Consider the following 19,229-nt stretch of genomic DNA (forward strand, 5'->3'; position numbering starts at 1 on the left):
CAGGTGGATCCCAGGAGTTCACTGGCCAGCCAGCCAACCTAGTAAAAATGGTGAGCTTCCTGGAGGTGGTGGTGGTGGTGGTGGTGGTGGTGGTGGTGGTGGTGGTGGTGGTGTGTGTGTGTGTGTGTGTGTGTGAGAGAGAGAGAGAGAGAGAGAGTGTACCTGCATTTTCTTTAGTTTTTTTTCATATTTTTTCCAAAAGGGTCTCACTACTTTTCCCTGGGTAGTCTAGAACTAGACTTGAAACTCACTCTGTGGACCAGGATGGCCATATACTCACAGAAATTCACCTGCCTCTGCCCCTCAAGTGCTAAGATTAAGAGGCTGCCCTACCACACCCATGGAGAGACCCTGTCTTAAATGGAATGTGATAGAAAGTGAAAGAAGAAAAGAAGACATTCTACATCCTCCTCTGGCCTCAGCATACATTAGTGCAGGCACTTGCACTTGTATACACATATGCATAACACGCACACACACACAGACACACACGCACCCCTGAGTCTATGTGCTATGTAATGCTATGCCCAAGATTTATACTTAGTATGTGGCAGAATAGGGATTTGAACTCATGTCCTCATTCTGATCCACTATGCTACAGCAGCTTCCAAGTCTGACCTCTGTGCCACAATAAGATTATTTCCAGAAGGAAATATATAAAAATTAATAGCACTGCTTCAGAAGAAACAGGCTGAAGGAGCTTCACTTTGTACTCTTTTTTATATTGTTCAAAAAAAAAAAACCCTTTTACTTAGCTTCAAGCATTATTCATTCAATTAAAGAATGGATACATTTAATACATTTAATAAACATGTAACAATTCCTGTGACTGCTGCAAATGGAAAGACACATAGGAGGTCTATCAACCAAACACAACACGTGCACAATTTACGGCTAAGATTTGCCATTTGAACAAACCCTATCTATAAAATGACTCTGGGACAACCAGAGAAAACTGACTATGAGCTTGGTATTAGATGATACTTCATAATTGTTATCGATTACATTCATTTTATGTGTGCTATTGTGGTTATTTTAAAGGCCTTATCTATTAGAAATGAGATGGGTGGATGGATGCAGGCATGCATGGATAAATGGATGGACGGATGGATAGACAGGTGGATGGGTGTGGATGGGTGGGTAGAAGGAAGGAAAGAAGGAAGGAAGGAAGGAAGGAAGGAAGGAAGGAAGGAAGGAAGGAAGGAAGGAAGGAGATAACATTGGAAAGTTCTTTATTTGCCTGGAGAGGTGGGGTAATGTCAATGTATGTTGCAGTTCATAGCTGGAGAATTCCTGATACCATCTTCACAGTGTCTTACTCTGCCCTGCATCCTTGGGGTATGGAAGTCTCAAACTTCTAGGGGAAGCGCTAGTCTTGTTTCTACTACAATAGAGTTTCTAATTGAGAAGACATTCAAACAGCCCAGCCTGCTATTCTCACACTTGCTTCTCACAGTTGGTTGGCTGTTGACTTGGTTTTTTACTTAAAAGCCAGCTTCCATTCACTTCTCTACCTAGGAAATAGGGTGACAGCCTCATTGTGTGGTTAGGGTAGGTAGGTTTATCCTCTTCAAAAAATGCAAAGTAACAATTAAATTGAAACAAACCCATCAAGAAATTGCACTGATTAACCTTGTGGTGGTGGTGGTGGGAACCAGAGCAAAAATAAACTGCCAGGAAGAGCTTTCTGGTTCATAGGGAGCCTTTTACGATCCCCATCCTATGTGAAAATGGAATGAAGTGAGGATATGACCACTCCAAGGTATGAGGGAGGAGGTTTTTATTGCAGATATGAGGAGGAGTACAACCGGAGACGTCTGAAAGAGTCCGGAGCAGGGAGACAAGGTAGCAGACGAACATGATCTATAGACTGAACTGGGCCTTGAGAGGAGGGGGCAGGGGGAGAGTGAGAGAGGAAGAGAAGAGAGACGGTCAAGATGGGAGGGCAGGAGAGGAGAGGGCCAAAAAGATCCAAGTGAACCAAGAGTCTGCGTGGGCCCTGCAGAAACGGCAGGGTGATATTCTGATCAGTAGCTGGAGGAAGAGAAGTGAAGCCCTTGGCTGGAAAGGTAAACCTCTCCATGGACAGGGGATGAGGTAAGAGCTGAGAGGAGCCACAGGAAATGAGTGAGCCTGGAAGGCAAGCAGACACTTCGCCATGCTTATAGGCACCACAGTTAGTCATTTGACCCTAGTTTAGAAGGGCACATAAGACTTACGTTTTATTAGGTTTCCTGTGTTTGGGTAATAATAATAATGACGATGTAATTAACATATCCCATCCTCCAAGCATCCTCATCATGACCAGCAAACATTTCCATAGAGTAAGAGGTGAGTGTAAGAATAAAGGCCAATAGTCACATCTTATTCTCTCTCTCTCTCTCTCTCTCTCTCTCTGTGTGTGTGTGTGTCTGTATGTTGGGACTTGGTCTGTCTGGTGCTGCTTTATGTTCAAATGCTAAATTCTGGCCCCCAAGGATTGCCCCTGATGAGAAGATCCTCACATAAACCAAGTAGTAAACCCTACTCCCTGGTTAATAAGAGGCTAAAGCCTATGGTTGGACAGAAGGGAGAGAAAGAGGGACTTGAAGGTCGATTGAGGAGTCTGAGGAGAGATGGGAGGAGGTGGAATGAGGCCAGATGGATCATGAGCTCGTGACCAGGAGAAGTGAACCCTGAGGACATCCCCAGGTGAGAATGAAATAGCAAGTACCAAGCTTGGGACATATGGCTGTCATGTAAGTTAGAATAGCTCAAAATGTACCCAATCTAGGCTTATAGCTTGCAAATAAAATACCAGGATTGTGCGTCTTTTCTATGGGCTAGCTAGAGATAATAATTCCTTGTGTGTGTGTGTGTGTGTGTGTGTGTGTGTGTGTGTGTGTGTGTGTGTGTGTGTGTAATGTGCAGTGCATGTGTGGAGAACAGTTTTTGAGAGTTGGCTCCAGCTGCCTGCTTTAACAAATAGTTTCCATTCACTTGTTAACAGCTAACTGCAAGATTCCTGGAGTCCAGGGTGTCTTGCTGGGTTAAGACTGCTTCTCCAGAGCTGTAAATATTTGAATCCTCGATGGTAATACCCTCAGAGAACAGAAGACTACTACTTCCTAGACACATACTACCCAATGTCATTTAAGCAACACCTCCTGATATTTCATGGTCTGTTCCCAGTTTCAGCCATGGGCAAGTTACATTAGTGCTGCTCAGAAAATGACTTTTTCAACAGAGTTGGCTGTCCCCTTCCACAGTGTGGGGCACAGACACTGAATTCAGGTCCTTGGCCTTGGTGGCAAGCTCCTTTATCTACAAAGTCTGGCCTGGCATATTCAATTTTTTACAAAAATAGGAAGGAAGTGATCTTTTGCCTTAAGTGTATAGAGTAAATTTACTGAGGGACAGAGAATTAATTTCCCTAAAATCACAGTGACATGGCTGCCTTTGTGGTCACTCTTCACACCCTTTATATTTAAGATAACAATAAAATTAACATGAGAAAAATGTCTCTCATTTTGATTCTGTAAGTTTCTTTTTAAGTTTCATCATCATCGTCATCACCATCATTGTCGTCATCGTCATCTTCATCATCGTCATTACTATTATTATTGAGAGTATGCTGAGTTGAAATCTCTCCTTGGACCTCTATGTGGGATCCTGGGCTCATGCTCAGATCTCCGAGGTTTGTGCTACAAGCTCCTTTGTGCACTGAGCCATCTTGCCAGACCTCTGCAAGATTTAACCAATGCATTCAATTTGTCTAACTGTTGCCACAATTAAGATGGTGTCCTGCCATTCTACAACCTTTTTCCATTCTTTTATCCCAACTCCTGAGCTTCTGCAGGTCTAACACTAGAAGAAAAAGCAAAGTGCTCCCCAAAATGCAGCTGCCAACCTTTCTTGCCAGCAAGGGTCGAGTTGTTCCATGGTTTCTTCAGCCGGGGTTTTAAAACTGTAGCCACTTAGGAGCTATAGACTGTCTCGTGGTTTTAATGAACATTTCTCAAATGACTGATGAGATAGCCTACACTTGGTGAGCTTGTTTTTGATATTTTCATTAGTTTGGGTGGTGTGTCTGTTTATACATATTGTATGTTTTTTATTAGGTTGCTTGCAATTGATTTCTGAGACAACTTTATGCAGACTGGATGCAAGCCCACTATCAGATAAGAAAATCAAATATTTTCTCCATATCTGCGGCATGTCTTTTGAAGAACAGTTCTTATTTTTATGAAGTCCAGTTTATCAATTTTTTCTTTTTATGTATCAGGTTTTAGATGTTAAAGATAAGAAGTCTTTGATAAATGCAAGGTCACAAATATTTTCTGATGTTTTTTTCTTGAAATTTGTTCTCTCTCTCTCTCTCTCTCTCTCTCTGTGTGTGTGTGTGTGTGTGTGTGTGTGTGTGTGTGTGTGTGTGTAAGACCAGGACAACCTTGGGTACTCAGGCACTGCCCAACTATTTTGTATTTTGCAGCAGGTCTCTATACTATCTGAATGCTATCCAATTTCTATACTATCTGAATACTATCTAATTATGGGGGAATGCAACACACAGTTTCTTTATTCTTTATTTGTTAGCATGTGTTTTGGAGATTAAATCCCAGTCTTCATGAAGACCTGTTCACTCTCACACATATACAGACACGTAGGCACACACCCTAGCCTGGCCTTTACAATCTTTCCCTTAGCAATCTAGTCCTTATGCCATGGTCCTTTTATTCAGTTGCCATTTTAACTCCTGCAAAAACCTGCCTTCCCCACTCTACCATGGCTGCTTTGAAAAGGACCCTTCTGCCCTTCTGGTTGTGATACTCTGGACCATAGTCACATCCTACTCGACATCCCTGTGGTTTGTGAACCGTTTTCTATGATGGTCTGCCCTCCCTAGGCTTTCTTCAGCCAGTCCCTTTCACTTCAGCCACCCTCTCCCTCATATATAGCAGTCTCTTCCAGAACATGTCTCTTAGTATCTCATTCATTCCTCCCTGAGAAAGTCCATCTGCAGCTGTGCTTCGAGCTGCTGCCTTCCAGGTACAGGTTCCTACTGCTTCCAGGTGCAGCTGTGCTTCCAGCTGCTGCCTCCCAGATGCAGCTGTGCTTCCAGCTGCTGCCTCCCAGATGCAGCTGTGCTTCCAGCTGCTGCCTCCCAGATGCAGCTGTGCTTCCAGCTGCTGCCTCCCAGATGCAGCTGTGCTTCCAGCTGCTGCCTCCCATGTGAGGGCTCCCACTGCTTCCCACCTGCAGGCACCAACTCCTCTACTTCTACCCCAGACTGCTCCTGGCCTCTAAGGTTTTTTAACAGATGGGTGTTCTTTGTTTGGATTCCACAGGTAAACTGAAATAGGACCAACTCCGGCTTCATCTTCCTTCTACAATTGCTTCTTCCATTCTTCTTATCTCCACCTTGTAACAGTTTTCCAGAACTTTGTAGAAATTTTGAAATTATTCTGTCATACGTCCAACTGCAGGATTTCTGTAGGAGAATTTTGGGACTGTGTCCCTTTCTTTCTGCTCTCCTGCTGCTGCTTTGTGGTGTTGCAAGTCTCCTCCTGGCCTCCTGCCTTTATTTCATTCTTCTCATCCATTGTCTGCCTTGTCACATGCTTTAATTTTTGTAGTGGTGTCACACTGACTAGTAAGCAAGGTCTGGCCTGGCCTGGTCAACCCCTCCCTCCACCCCCAGCCTTATTTTCCTCCTTCCACTCACACATCTTCTGTACACTGGCCTCAAGAAGCCATTTGTCCTGCTGTTCCTTTACTCAGAAAAGTCTCTGCTTATAGTTAATGAAATATAACTGACCCTGCAAACTTACCTGCTGTCTCTCCTTTGTCCTCATACAGAGAGTACCTCTCCTTCATTGATCTTGCTGAAAAAATACAATAATTTTGGTAGTAACTACGATTATTCAGACATTGATGGCTGGGGTTAACCAGGAGTTAACTGAAAGAGAATGTCAGGTTGAGCAGAGCAGAGATTTTAGGGTATGAAGATTTGGGACTAATGTAGTTTTGTCTTTACTATGTATGAGATCTCTAAACATCTCAGCTCCCTGGCCTGTAAATGGGGATAATGAAACAGCAATGTCACAGAAATCGAGAGTTACCAAAGGCTAGGATCAGGGCGGGGAGCAGGGGATTGACCAAGAGGCACAGCATTCCAATCAGACAGGAGAACTATGCTCTGCTGCACTGTGGGGTGACCCTGTTAACAAAAGTATGTTGCATATTTCAAAATATCAAAGAGAAGATTTTGAATGTATCACCACAAATGACAGATGTGCCACTTACTCTGATTTAATCCCTATAACACACACACACACACACACACACACACACACACACACACACACACACACACACACAGTGTCCATGTAGTATTATGTGTCAAAAAAGAAAAAAAAAGAAGAATGAAAGCAATGTCACAGAGCTTATGAGAAATACAAATGAGATCATTTATGTAGAAGAAGCTCTCTGGAGTAATTGCCTAAATATTTCTTTAACCTGGTGAGAACAGGCGGAGGGCTGCCCAGCAGAGTGGGATGTGCTCGTGCAGTACAGGTGTCTGCATTTTCTAGTCTAAGGACCAACCACTGGGACTGGGTAAGGGCCATTTGGTCTACAGGTGATCAGATTACATGCCTTCCACTGGCACCAAAGAGCTTCCTCCTCCCACGGTAGTCCCTGGATTATGTGAAAGGAATGAAGACAAACTTTCTATTTTATAGCTCAGATCTTTTCTCCTTTTCCTTCATCACAGGTGGGCAGCTATTGCTATTTTTTTTTAAATGCTGACATTTTGGCTTTCTTGTTCCTTGCTTATTTGATGCCTGTCTCACACTTTCCCTGTTATCTGATAGACTGTTTCTGTTCTTGTTTCTACTTCTTGTGGGTTGCACATTTCGGGGGTGCAACTCTGTAATGCCCTGTCTAAAATGTTCTTCAAACTGATAGCATACAGCTAAAGGGGACCCTATGTGAGTTGTTGGAAGGACCAGAGACTTTGAATAGAAGACGGGCAGAAGTGGCTCAAAACGGTAGCTTTGTTTCTGCGTAAGTGATTAGAGATCATGTCTCCGATCTTCTGCCAAGTTCACATACAGGTGGCTTCACTGACACAAGCAGGTACGATGGAGCAGACAGAAGCCACTCAATCAGGGGCAGAGTTGACTCTTTGGCCCAACCAGTTGGACCTGTAACAAATGGGCAGATGTGCAAAGAAAGAACACCTCTGTGGCAGACAGGGAAGTATATTCCATTTCACACTGGAGATTTATCCACTAGGTTGTTTGAGAATATGTACAGTTCAGTGATGGGAAGCCAAGGATTCTAGCTTGAACTGGACCAGAAAATCTCTGAAATGTGGAATCCTAAATACTGTTTCTCATCCCCTTGCTGTGGTCTTCCCTCATTCCCGAGTGAGTTTAGATCTCTTAGCCTCACTTGATGCCACCAGTCCTGACCACCATCCCTCCAGTAATATTCAACCTTGACAGTATCTTCCAACCACCTGGCAAGCTGTCGAACCAACCCAAGACTCCAGCATCTGCCCCACAGAGCCAGATCCAGTAGTTCTGGGAAGGAGCCTTGGCATCAGTAGTTTTAAAGACTCCCCAGGTGATCCTAAGCTGCATCCAGGTTCATGGACCACTGTTCTAATAGTCCTGGTCTCGTCAGCACTCTTGGCTTCATCTGCCAGATGTGAAATGCAGATAATGCAAGTCTGCAAGACTCTGGGAACAGAGGCAGCCTTTGATAGTGATGTCGGCCATGGCATAGCAACTTCTGCTCACATTAAAGCCTTGGAGGCCGTAGCAGAGGCTCTGCCTTTCTTCTCGACTTGTCTTTCTCTACATAAAAGACATTTTTATTTTTAAAGACCTATTTTGCCTCATGGTGTTCAGCTATTCATTTTCTTGAAAGAGAATAAGAGGGGGCGAGATCTCTTTCTTTTTTGCGGAAATGCTCTTGATCTGATTTTCCCCTCAGCACGTCTGCAGCCGGTCATTATGAAAATCTGGTAAAAGAGATTTCTCTGATGAAGCTCCATGGATCCATCTTTCTTAATATCAACCACACACTCAAGGTGTTGAGCCAAGATCCTAATGGCTAAGTGGTCAGACAGAATGAGATTCATGGCCTAGCCCTTAAAAGGAGGGGGCCTGATGATATGACAGATCCACTTAAAAACAATTTTCCCAGTTCCTCACCTGAATCTTTCTCAGCTGGAGAGCATGCCCCTGACTCCAGCCCAGCCCATCAGTGAGCCTTAATCACCCGTGGTGGCTTATGGAGCACAGACACTTTGGCACATATGGGTCTCTGATAATAGAACCCAGTTAACTGCTTGGAATCCACAGGGGTGTGATGGCACTGGGGTAATAACTTCTGAGAACGGCTTGGCCACAGTTATAACATGCTGAGATGGAGCAAAGCACCAGGCCTGCATAAATTATTTGACCGGATATCAAGTTTGCTTAGCCAGTTCTATCATACCTGTACTGAGAGTATCCAACCTAGCCTGAGCACTTAGCTGCGAATCTATGAGAAGCAAAGTTTTTAATTGGTGCCCATCTTCTTACTATGGGGCCACACACCTGAATGTTGAGGGCCTAAAAGGTCAGGCAACCATAAAATGTTTCTGAATGAGTAAAAATTAATTCAAAATCGAATGTGTAGTGAATGTGAGGTGTTGCAGGTGGCACTGTATGTTGCATGCACGATTTCATTGCAGGTTTGGTGGTGAAGCTGCAGAGCACTGTACATCCTGTAACACCACACAATCGGTGATGCACACCACCTATCCACTCACACCTCACAATAGCGATGCACACTGAGTATCACATCACACTGCACAATGACGATGCACACCACACATCCACTCACACCACACAATGGAGGCACACACTACTTAAAACACTAGGGCTCAGTTCAGACTGTCTTGCATATAAGGTTTCCTGCCCTAATAAACATCATGGAAAACAAAGGCTTTTTAGTAGTTTCCTACATCATATCTAGCATGTAAGTATCAAGTTAATTTCCATTGTATTATATTGTTGGAATGTTTAATTTTAAAACTTTCTATTTGAGTTGCTGGCTTGAGTTTCAAAATACTTGTTAACTACATTTTGGCTTGGATTGGGACTGAGTTTCCAGCCATTCCCTGAAGTGGCTCTAAACACTCTTCTTCCATCTTGCACTGCATGTGTATGCAAAGTAGCAACCTCAGCACTGACAACCTTAAAAGCAAAATATTGATCAACTCTGAAAAAATGTTGGCAATGCTTTGTGTTCTGATGTATTAAATATTCAGCCAAGACTCACTTCTTTATGTAAAAGGAAATGATCATATTCATGTTATTATTATGCAAATTTGCTTTCATTGTTAATAAATGACAAATTTATATATGTACCAAAGAATTGTCTTATACTAAACTTCTTTATGATTTGCCTTCTGCAAAAATGCTGAAATTGTGTCACTATATTACTTACCTATATACCCAGGATCACAGAAAGGTTTCTCCAGCAAAAATGAATTGTATATAGAAAAACTTCAAGATGCCTTAGTATAGTACATATGAGTTTTCTTTTAAAAGGTGATTCTAGCTTTATAGAATACAGAATTTTTAAGGTAAAATGAACTTTTGTTTATTTCATTTTTAAAAAATGAGACTTGAAGCCAAGTATAACGAACAGCACATGCCTTTAATCCCAGCACTTGTGAGGCAGAGGCTGGGAGATTGCAGTGAGTTCCAGAATAGCCAGGGCTACACAGTGAGGCTCTGTCTCAGAGAAAATAAAAAACAAAAAATGGGACTTTAATTGATGCTCTAATCCTGTCTTGATGCTTCTAGTTTTTCAAATGAGTCAGGTGTGGGTACCTGCTCAGTTGTGAAACTGTCATTTTATGGAAGTCTGTCATGGTTTTTATATTCTTAGACCAGGGAGTGGCACCATTTGGAGGTGTGGCCTTGTTTGAATAGGTGTGGCTTTGTTGGAATGGGTGTGTCACTGTGGGTGTGGGCATAAGATCCTCACCCTAGTTGCCTGGAAGTCAGTCTTCCACTAGCAGCCTTGGGATGAAGACATAGAACTCTCAGCTCTGCCTGTGCCATGCCTGCCTGGATACTGCCATGCTCCCACCTTGATGATAATGGACTGAACCTCTGAACGTGTAAGCCAGCCCCAAGTAAATGTTGTTTTTTTATAAGACTTGCCTTGGTCATGGTGTCTGTTCACAGCAGTAAAACTCTAACTAAGACAAAGTCTCTCACTCTGTTCATGGCTGTGGTGCAATCATGGCTTTCCTCAAACTAAATTCCTCTTGGAGCGTTATAGAATGTCCACTGTATTATTTTAACTATAGTAGCTTCAGGGCTAAAGCACAGTGGATCTTCCCGATCCACTAACTGTTGTATACAATTTGAACAAACTCATTAATGGTAATACCATAAAGACCATAGTTAACTAAAGAGTGTTATCAGATACCTTTGTCTAAACCTAAACTTTGGATACAAAAGCAGTATAATTCATAGCTCAGAGACTAGACTCTGAATCACGTGACCCGATTAATCTACATCATCAAGCACGACTGACTATTTTATCTTCCAAAGGTCAAAAACCAGGGCTTGGATATTTAGGGATTGAAATGTGAACTTACAAAAGCAAGGAGTGGGGCTGGAGAGATGGCTCAGCTGTTAAGAGCACTGACAGCTCTTCCTAAGGTCCTGAATTCAATCCCCAACAACCACATGGTGGTTCACAACCATCTGTAATGGGATCAGATGCTTTCTTCTGGTGTGTCTGAAGATAGCTACAGTGTACTCATATTCATGAAATAAATAAATAAATCTTTGAGAAAAAAGCAAGGAGTGAATGTACAGATAAGTTCTTGTGAGATTTCAGCATCACATTAAAGAAGATGCTGAGAAGATAAGGGGCAGTGGAAGGGGTTGAGCCTGATCAAATTATATAAGACATTTAGGTGGAATCAGGAAGATCCACTGTACATTGAAGCACCTATAGATAAATTAATACAGTGGACATTCTTCAAAACTGCAAAGGGGATTTTGTAAGTTTTCCCCATAGAGAAATGATAAATATTTTGGGAGATAGCAATGGCAATCTCAATTTAAACATTACAAATATCAAGGGGCTGGGGAGATTGTCAGTGTTTAAGAATATGTGTTGCTCTTACAGTAGACCAGGTTCAGTTTCTCATAATCACATGGTGACTCACAAGGAGATCCAACCCCTGTCTACTGACCTTCGCAGACACCAGACATGCACATGGTGCATACATACATGTAGGCAAAGCAATCACAGACATAAAAAAAGAAAAGAAAATCTTAAAAGGTTACATATACTGAAATATCATTTGCAATTTTAAAATGTGTACCATTTGTATGAACTATTTAATAAATTTTAAACCAGGGATAGTGGCTCACACCTTAATCCCAGCACTTAGGAGACAGAGGCAGGACAGCCTGGTCTACATAGTAATTTCCAGGACAGCTAAGGCTATGTGTAAAAACAAACAAACAAACAAACAACAAACAAACTAACAAAAACTTTTTAAAATCTCTAAAATCCCTAAGACATAGTTAGGCTTTCTTTCTTTCTTTCTTTCTTTCTTTCTTTCTTTCTTTCTTTCTTTCTTTCTTTCTTTCTCTCTCTCTCTCTCTCTCTCTCTCTCTCTCTCTCTCTCTCTCTCTCTCTCTCTCCCTTCCTTCCTTCCTTCCTTCCTTCCTTCCTTCCTTCCTTCCTTCCTCTCTCTCTCTCTCTCTCTCTCTCTCTCTCTCTCTCTTTCTTTCTTTCTTTCTTTCATTCCTGGCACTCAGGAAACAGAGGCAGGCAGGTCTCTATGAGTTTGAGGCCAGCCTGGTCTACACAGTGAATTCCAGGATAGCCAGGGCTACATAGTGAGACACTGTCTCATCCAAGTACATACATGAGCACTCGCGTGCGCGCGCGCGCGCACACACACACACACACACACACACACACACACACACACACACAAACACACACACATAAATACACACACACACAAACACACTCCAAAAAAGCAGTAACTTGAGGTTTTCTTTCTCGGTATTCTGGGACAGTAAGTGGCCTGCCATCAGTGCACGGGATGAGTTAGAGGAAGAGAAGGCTGGTACATTGTACTTTAATGCACTAGGCCACATGGCTGCAATTCTGATTGTTAAGCAGTGCTGATTCTGTTGGCCTTTTGATACGGAAATGGGAGAAGGGAGCGATGAAGGTCAGGGGAAAACAGATGTTTGCCTTTTGAAAAGTATTTCCCTGACATTTCCCAATGTGTACAGAGTAACATCCAGGACCTCCTTTTGGGTAAAGAATAACTTCTAAATGTTAAGCAGACAGATGACTTCTTGCCATTTTCAAGGTGAGAAATTAGATTGATGGGCATTTTTCATGGAAGACAGCTAGGAATTCACAGAGAAGAACAAAGAAGGAAATGAAGAGGAGAGCTCCCCAGCCCATCTCTGCTGTCACTGTGGTGCCTTCTCTGTTCTGACTCAGGCATTTGGGCCTGCTCTTAGAACTGGCTAGTCCACGCTGCTAAGCTCCAAACCAGCCCTTTCCTCAGGAGATCCTTTTCCAGCCTCCCACTTTCCACATAAAAAATTAAAAAGAGTGCGACAGGGAAGGAAAGAAATGAGCCTGGGACCCGACACATGGTGCACACTTGAGAATACTTCATAAAACATGACACAACTCACTACTCCTAAAAATGGTGGCCAAAATCTGCCAGTCAGGGCAGATATTAAGTGACAGAGACTAAAAAGGTTGGACAATTTCAAGTCCTCAAGGACCTCATCTAAACCAGCAGGTCATTGTATATATATCACAGAACATTTGAATTAAAAGAAATGTTCAGGACCCACACAGTTCTACCCCCATCGTATCTTAGAAGAAGAAGACAGTGATCAGAGTACCAAGCACTGAGCCTTAGCAAGTGGTGGAAATTCACCGTCAGTCTGGGATGCTTGATTGCAATAGAGCCAATTATTAAACAGTTGTGAATCCTTCTTTGTGCTACACTCCGTTTCATACATTCATGAGTAGTATGTGCCCCTGTCATCTGGGATTAGCCTCTCTGTGCAGAGCAGAAATGTGTATGCTTAATTCCGTATAATACAGGCGTTGGGAAAAGCAGAGGAACGAATAGCAAGACTGAGGAAGGGTAGTAGGCTGTGCAGTTGAGAGCACTGAAAACCTTCTCACGTTCGTTCCATTAATTACTATTGATTGCATGGAGAAGACAGTCTGTGTTTACTAGACTGTTTCATTGGTGAATGTGTCTAGATGAAGCATCTCCAGAGTGAAAGACAGGAGACCTGTGCTTTCTGGGCAAATGGGGTGATGGGTTCCTTCCTCCCCTAAGGAAAACAGAGATAAGCCACACATGCTTCTTTCTCAGACACATCTCCTCATGTCACCATCCACACAGGCTGTGAGCAGAGGAAGGGAGGAGACAGGGCAAGGTTTCATTAGAAGAACATTAAGCTGTCAGCTCTTGCAAGAAAGCCATAGAGAGTGTGGGTGGCCCAGATGGGCCAGGATGGGCCAGCAGAAGGCACGAGCCACACTTGTAGTAGAGGTAGTGTCAAAGCTCATTCCTGTTTACAGCAACCCTCAACTCTCCACTATTCTATACCACAATACGCTCAAGAAGTCACCTTCTCATTCACAGAAATAATTTCAACATCCCCTATACTATCTGGATCTTATGCCTAATTTGGTAAAGAATCTCTACTTTCTCAAAATATGAAATGCACTGCCTCTGTCAAGGCTTTTACAAATTTTCAATCATGGGGCCCAAATTAAAATGCTTTCAAAGTATGACTAAAGTTGGAAGCTGGGATACACGACTGGTTAAATTCTATTTTTTTCACATTAAAAAAAAAACCCACAAAACTCCATATGTTTTTTTTTCCAGCTCATTGAACTATGTTGGCAATGAACATAGTGTATCTAGGAATGATTAATACCATATGATTCTTGAATATCATGTTTTGATAATGTTCTGCAGTGTTTCAAACCAACAAACCAGAAACATACACACACATGTATATATACACACACACAGAGATACACACACACACAGGGCAGGCAGGGCCAGGAAGGGCTCAAAAGTGGCAGTTTCTGTCTTGATGGCTGCTGCACTTGGTGTTTAAACACTGTCATTGAAATTTTACAGGTGACATATGATGAAGAGCTATGTCAAAGACAAACATCCACTTGTTATAATGAATGAAACCATGGTCTTGGCAGAAAAGCTAGTGACCTGTAATAAATGAACCACTGACCCATAGATAGATGAGAATCAGCCAAAATAAATGAGGCAGAAGTTTTCCCAGCATAACTTTGCATCCTAACAGAGCAGGGCTGTGTTGTAATTAAAAGAGATAGAATGAATGGTCAGTAGGGAACATTTAATAGGAACTAACATACAGCATTGCCAAACTCTTCTTCTGGTTCATTCTTTACGTTCATGCTATTCAATATATATAGGCTTTAAAAGTGACATCGACATTGCACATAAAAATCACACACATAGACTCATCCAGCAGGGCCAAGTAAAAAGTCATTTAAAATATGGACGTTGCCAATAGCCAATTTATTCAGAGTACATCTCCATCTAGATCCATACTGTACAATAAAATAGCATTAAAATGAACACTTGAATGTGGCCAGTTTTGATTAGTGTGCCGTATAAACATGCACTAGAATTCCAAGACTGCACCAAGAAAGATGTAAAATATTTCAATCGTTTTTTAATGTGGATTATATGTTTACATAAATAAATTCTGGATTCATAGTTAAAGAAAATTATTAGGTGACTTTCACCTTTTTTTCTTTTTAATGTTTAATATGGCTACTAGGGCTTACATCGTAACTCTATGGGCCAATAGTGATTTAAGCAGCAGGGGCTATGACTCAGTGGCATAGCACTTGACCATCATGTGCAAGGTCCCTGGCATTTAAACTCCAGTACCTCCCTCCCCCAAAAAACCTAGGCAAACAAAATACAGGTAAAAATCCAATAGAATTGAAATCTAGGTCTATAGTAACTGATGGTAATAAGACAACTAATCACGAAATGATCAATACTTTGTTAAATTATCTTTTCCGTTGCTCCTATACAGGAGCTTTCCTCTGAATCCCAGTATTTGCTTGGTAACATTCAAAAGAAGCAATGAGGAAGGGGGCTGCTCTGGGAATGATTGCTTTCAAATGTCTATTTGGGCTGTAGAAATGGCGGTAAAGAAACACCTCTCTGCAGTCTCTGGTGGCCACTGTCATTGCTCAAAGGAAGCTTCAATTGAGAAGACAGCCTTAAGCCGCTTACTGTTTTATATTAATGGGGCAGCCACTTTACCACTAAGAGAACTTATCTGAGGTTCTCTTCTTTTAAGCAAGTTGATGTAACATCATTGGCTGGGTAGGGATGGCATCTTGAATGAGACCATGCAGCCTATAAGCTACAGTGTGGTGGGAGTGTGGACTTCAGAAGCGCAGAGTGTTTCAAAAGCATGTTGATAGGGAGTTTCAACACAGTATTTAGATAAGCGGTGTTCTCTTTGAGAATTTCATTGGGTTTATATATTGCACAGTCTTCCTAACATTCCTTCATGTCATATTGAAAGAGTTGTTGCTGTTTGCTTAGGCAGAAAAAAAATTATATTATTAGTATATTTCTCTGGGATGCGACAAGATAAATGAAGTTTTGATATTTGTATTTCCATGTATTATTTTGTGTGTACTTAATATGTATAGAAAGTATAGAAAGGTCTATCATCACAGAATGCACACACACACACACACACACACACACACACACAATATAGACATTTCTTCACTCGGCTAGGGAGAAATGTACAGAGTAGCAAGAAGATCAGTGTAATTTGTGAGGCAGACCATGGTATTGTCAAAACCTTGCTCAGCTCTGATAATCCTCATAGAACACAGGCAAATGAGCACTTGATTAGAAGAACTTCCCCTGTAAGGCCAGCATCAGAGACGCAGCCAATAAATCATGTACTGAACCACAAGCACACACGTGGCTCTGGTCGTGAAGGCAAGCAAGATAAAGCATACGAAGTAGCTAGCGACTATGCAGTAAGTGCTAAGAAAACATCTTGTTGCCGCTTTGAAACCCACCCAGTGGCAGAAGTCACCTTTACCTCCTATTCACTGAGATAAACACAAGGCCTCTGGAACACTCCCTGTCATTCCTGCCTTTGTCTGAATTCCTTTGTGAGAAGCTTTACCCGGGCTTTAGCTGCTGGTGACTCACAGTGAAATCATCTCATCTGTTTTCCTGTTTTATTTTTTTAATGCAGTTGCAAAGCACACAGTATTCTGCTCTGTTCTCCTTCCTACCCCCACCTCCAACAAAACTGAGCGACTCTCAGAGCTCAGTTATCATAAGGAACTAAAGCCTTATTGCTATTTGCTGAGGTGTGTCCACTTCAGCAAATCTAGTTGATGATCATTTCTTGGAAAGCTGAAAGCTAATTCTTGGGGATTTTCTAGAGCCCTATGATAATTCATATCACTTTGTAACCTACATGAGTTGGAGGTTACTGCCAAATGACTGCTTAGAAGATATAAGGAATGTTGCAGAAATATAAATGGGCCAGAGCTGCAATTTAATTAGACACTGCATATGTTAATAATAAATTCAATTAATTTCACCTTCTACCTATACTAGAGGAGAAAAGAAGCTCAGACAAAATAATAATTCATTTTAATGCCTCAATTGGGAGTCTCCTTTTCCTGAAGAGTGATTTATGCAGTAATTTACTGACTGTGTCTTCATAAGATTGCTCCAAACCAGCCCTTTGAAATAATAATAAGTTCTGGGTGTGTGTAGTGAGAGATACAACAAATGACTGTTTATTAATTTTCATTTAATGAGTTGCCCATTCTCATAGTAGCTTTTTTTAAAAAAAAAAAAAAACTTCTCATCTCAAGATAAGCATGTTATAAATACTCCAGATAGCACTCCCATTTTGCACAAATAATGACAGAAAATATCTCCTACTCCCTGCCATATTTGAAGGTCAGTCAGGTTTTGTGTACTGTTGGTGTGCATTTCTCAGCAGATCACTTTAAAAATTTTGTAGGCAAATAATTCCAAATTGGTTAAATATGAAAACAGAAGTTGTTAAATCAGCAGCCAGGGTTTTAGCAGTGTGGGGCAGGCTAAGAAACACAGTCATGGGCCAATGGAAATGCAAGTAAACTGGTCCCCTTTTAAAGGACAAAAGGCACAAAGACCATTCCTTACAGAGTTCCTATTTTCTCAAGTACTGTTTTTCTTTAACAAAGATGCCAGAATGTCTTATATTATTAGTAATACTTAAGAATCCTGAGGGTTATACTTTCGTTTTTGAAAATTCACACACACACGCACACGTACACATACACACACAGAGGGAGACAGAGAGAGAGAGAGAGAGATGCATGCGCATGTGCTCAAGTATGTGTGTGAGTGCCATAGTGTGTATATGGATGTCAGAGGTCAACTTGGGGAACTTGGTTTTCTGTTCCCATCATGCAGGTGCTGAGGATGACCTTGGCATCACATAGCTTAATGGTAGTCATCTTGTCAGACTCTTTAAAGGGTTATGCTTTCAAAGAGCATAACATCGTAGCAATTAATTATAATGATCATAGTAAAAATAGCACGAATAAAAAATTAATAAAAATAAAAACCAAAACAAGGGAGAAAAAAAGAAAAAAGAAAACAAAAGCTAAACAAGTTGCTTAGAGTCCTAATAGACAGGGCAAGATCCTCTTTATGTCTTTGCAACAGCTGGAAGAATGTTCAGAAAGCGTTAAGTAATTCAGATGGAAGTGTTACTTACATGAGAACCGGAAAGGCCTTGCTCCTAACCCACATTGCCTTACGCCTTCTCCGTGGAAAAGGCCATACTGCATCTCGCCCATGAACTTGTCCAGCTCCTTCCCTGACGCGTTGACAAGCAGAGCCCCTGTTTTGCAGAGGATAGTGGCTTTAACCCACAGTGGGGTGCCCACTGCTGTCACCACTCCAAGAGCACAGAGAAAGCTCAGTACGCCAGCCATGCAAAAGATGATCTTCTTCTGCTGGCTTGGCATGACGAGAAAAGGCTTCGGTAAAGACAAACTTGAAAACAAAGACCTTTGTGAGCATCAAGTAGCGACTGCCCCGTCGGCTGCATTTATCACAGCAGCTGAAAAACACTGCCCTTCCTTACAGTGGTTCCACCAGGCAGAACGCCAGTCCGTGAAGCATCCTTCCTCACCCACTGCGGGCTTTGTTCCTCTTCTGCTGCTGCTTTCCTTAAACAGAAATCTTTGGATTCAGAGTTTGTAAAATAAAACTCTTCCAAATTGCCTGCATGGTCCCCTCTCATGTCACTTACTAAGAAAGGTATAGGGTAACAGATGGAGTCCTCCGTGTAACTTGAGAGAAGCCAGTCTTCCCTAGCCTGTTGTCTGATTGGGTGAGCTGAAGCCTTGGCTCCGACAGTAAGTTTGCAGCAATGCGAGACATCCACGTATTGATGAGTTTTTATTTCTGGGTTTTGTTTGCTCTCGGCCATGGGAGAATGGGAGCTTTGGCACAGGTAACAATAATTAATCGATTTTTAAAATGTTTCATTTTAGTTTGGTGAACCATGGCTCCGCATTGCATCTGGTGTAGACTTGAAGATCCCAGAGCTATACAGGCCTGTCCTCTTCACCCCCAATTCTTCCACGCCCACAGTTTCTATGGAATCTACTTAGAATTTGATTCAAACTCTTTTTGAGGCACAGAAACACAGAGCTACAGTTGAAAATGTGTACATTTAGAAATGCTTTTATTTGAAAGCATTTGGCTGTTTCAGTATGACAGCAAGGGAGCCCGGTTGTGGGTCCAAGAAGCAGCCGAATGTATAAAGGTAAGAGTACTGACGTAGAAGGAAGCACTATGATTAGACAGAGCCACCACCGAAGAGCGGGTCTCCAGGGAAAGTAGCTGAGAGTCTAGAGACAAAGATCGGAACGATATTATGTAGCAATGTGTATTTGGTTTAGGAATTAAGTCCTGAAAGCTCAAGTGTGGAATCCGTTGACTACTTCTTACTCCTGGGTGCCCAGTGAGGATTCTCACGAAAAAAATAAAATGGCCCTTTTTGTTTCTCTGTCTCTGTAGGTCTGCCTGTGTGTTCTGA

At 42.0% G+C, this 19,229-nt stretch overlaps 1 protein-coding gene across 3 annotated transcripts in view; it reads right to left on the minus strand.

The window, feature by feature from the left end:
- The window catches only part of Clrn1 (clarin 1), a 41,185-nt gene extending 22,863 nt beyond the window's left edge, over nt 1-18,322 (minus strand). For 2 of the 3 annotated variants that reach the window (NM_153386.3, NM_153385.3), the window contains exon 1: nt 17,898-18,322. In NM_153386.3, the coding sequence (NP_700435.1) occupies nt 17,898-18,150 (253 nt within the window). In that variant the 5' untranslated portion in view covers nt 18,151-18,322. Of the gene's footprint in view, nt 1-5,810; nt 5,865-17,897 lie in introns of all 3 variants that reach the window. The other variant, NM_153384.3, reaches the window with a different exon arrangement.
- Between the last annotated feature and the right edge of the window lie 907 nt (nt 18,323-19,229).

The sequence above is a fragment of the Mus musculus genome, chromosome 3 (genome assembly GCF_000001635.26).
Source record: "Mus musculus strain C57BL/6J chromosome 3, GRCm38.p6 C57BL/6J".
Classification (NCBI taxonomy): domain Eukaryota; kingdom Metazoa; phylum Chordata; class Mammalia; order Rodentia; family Muridae; genus Mus; species Mus musculus.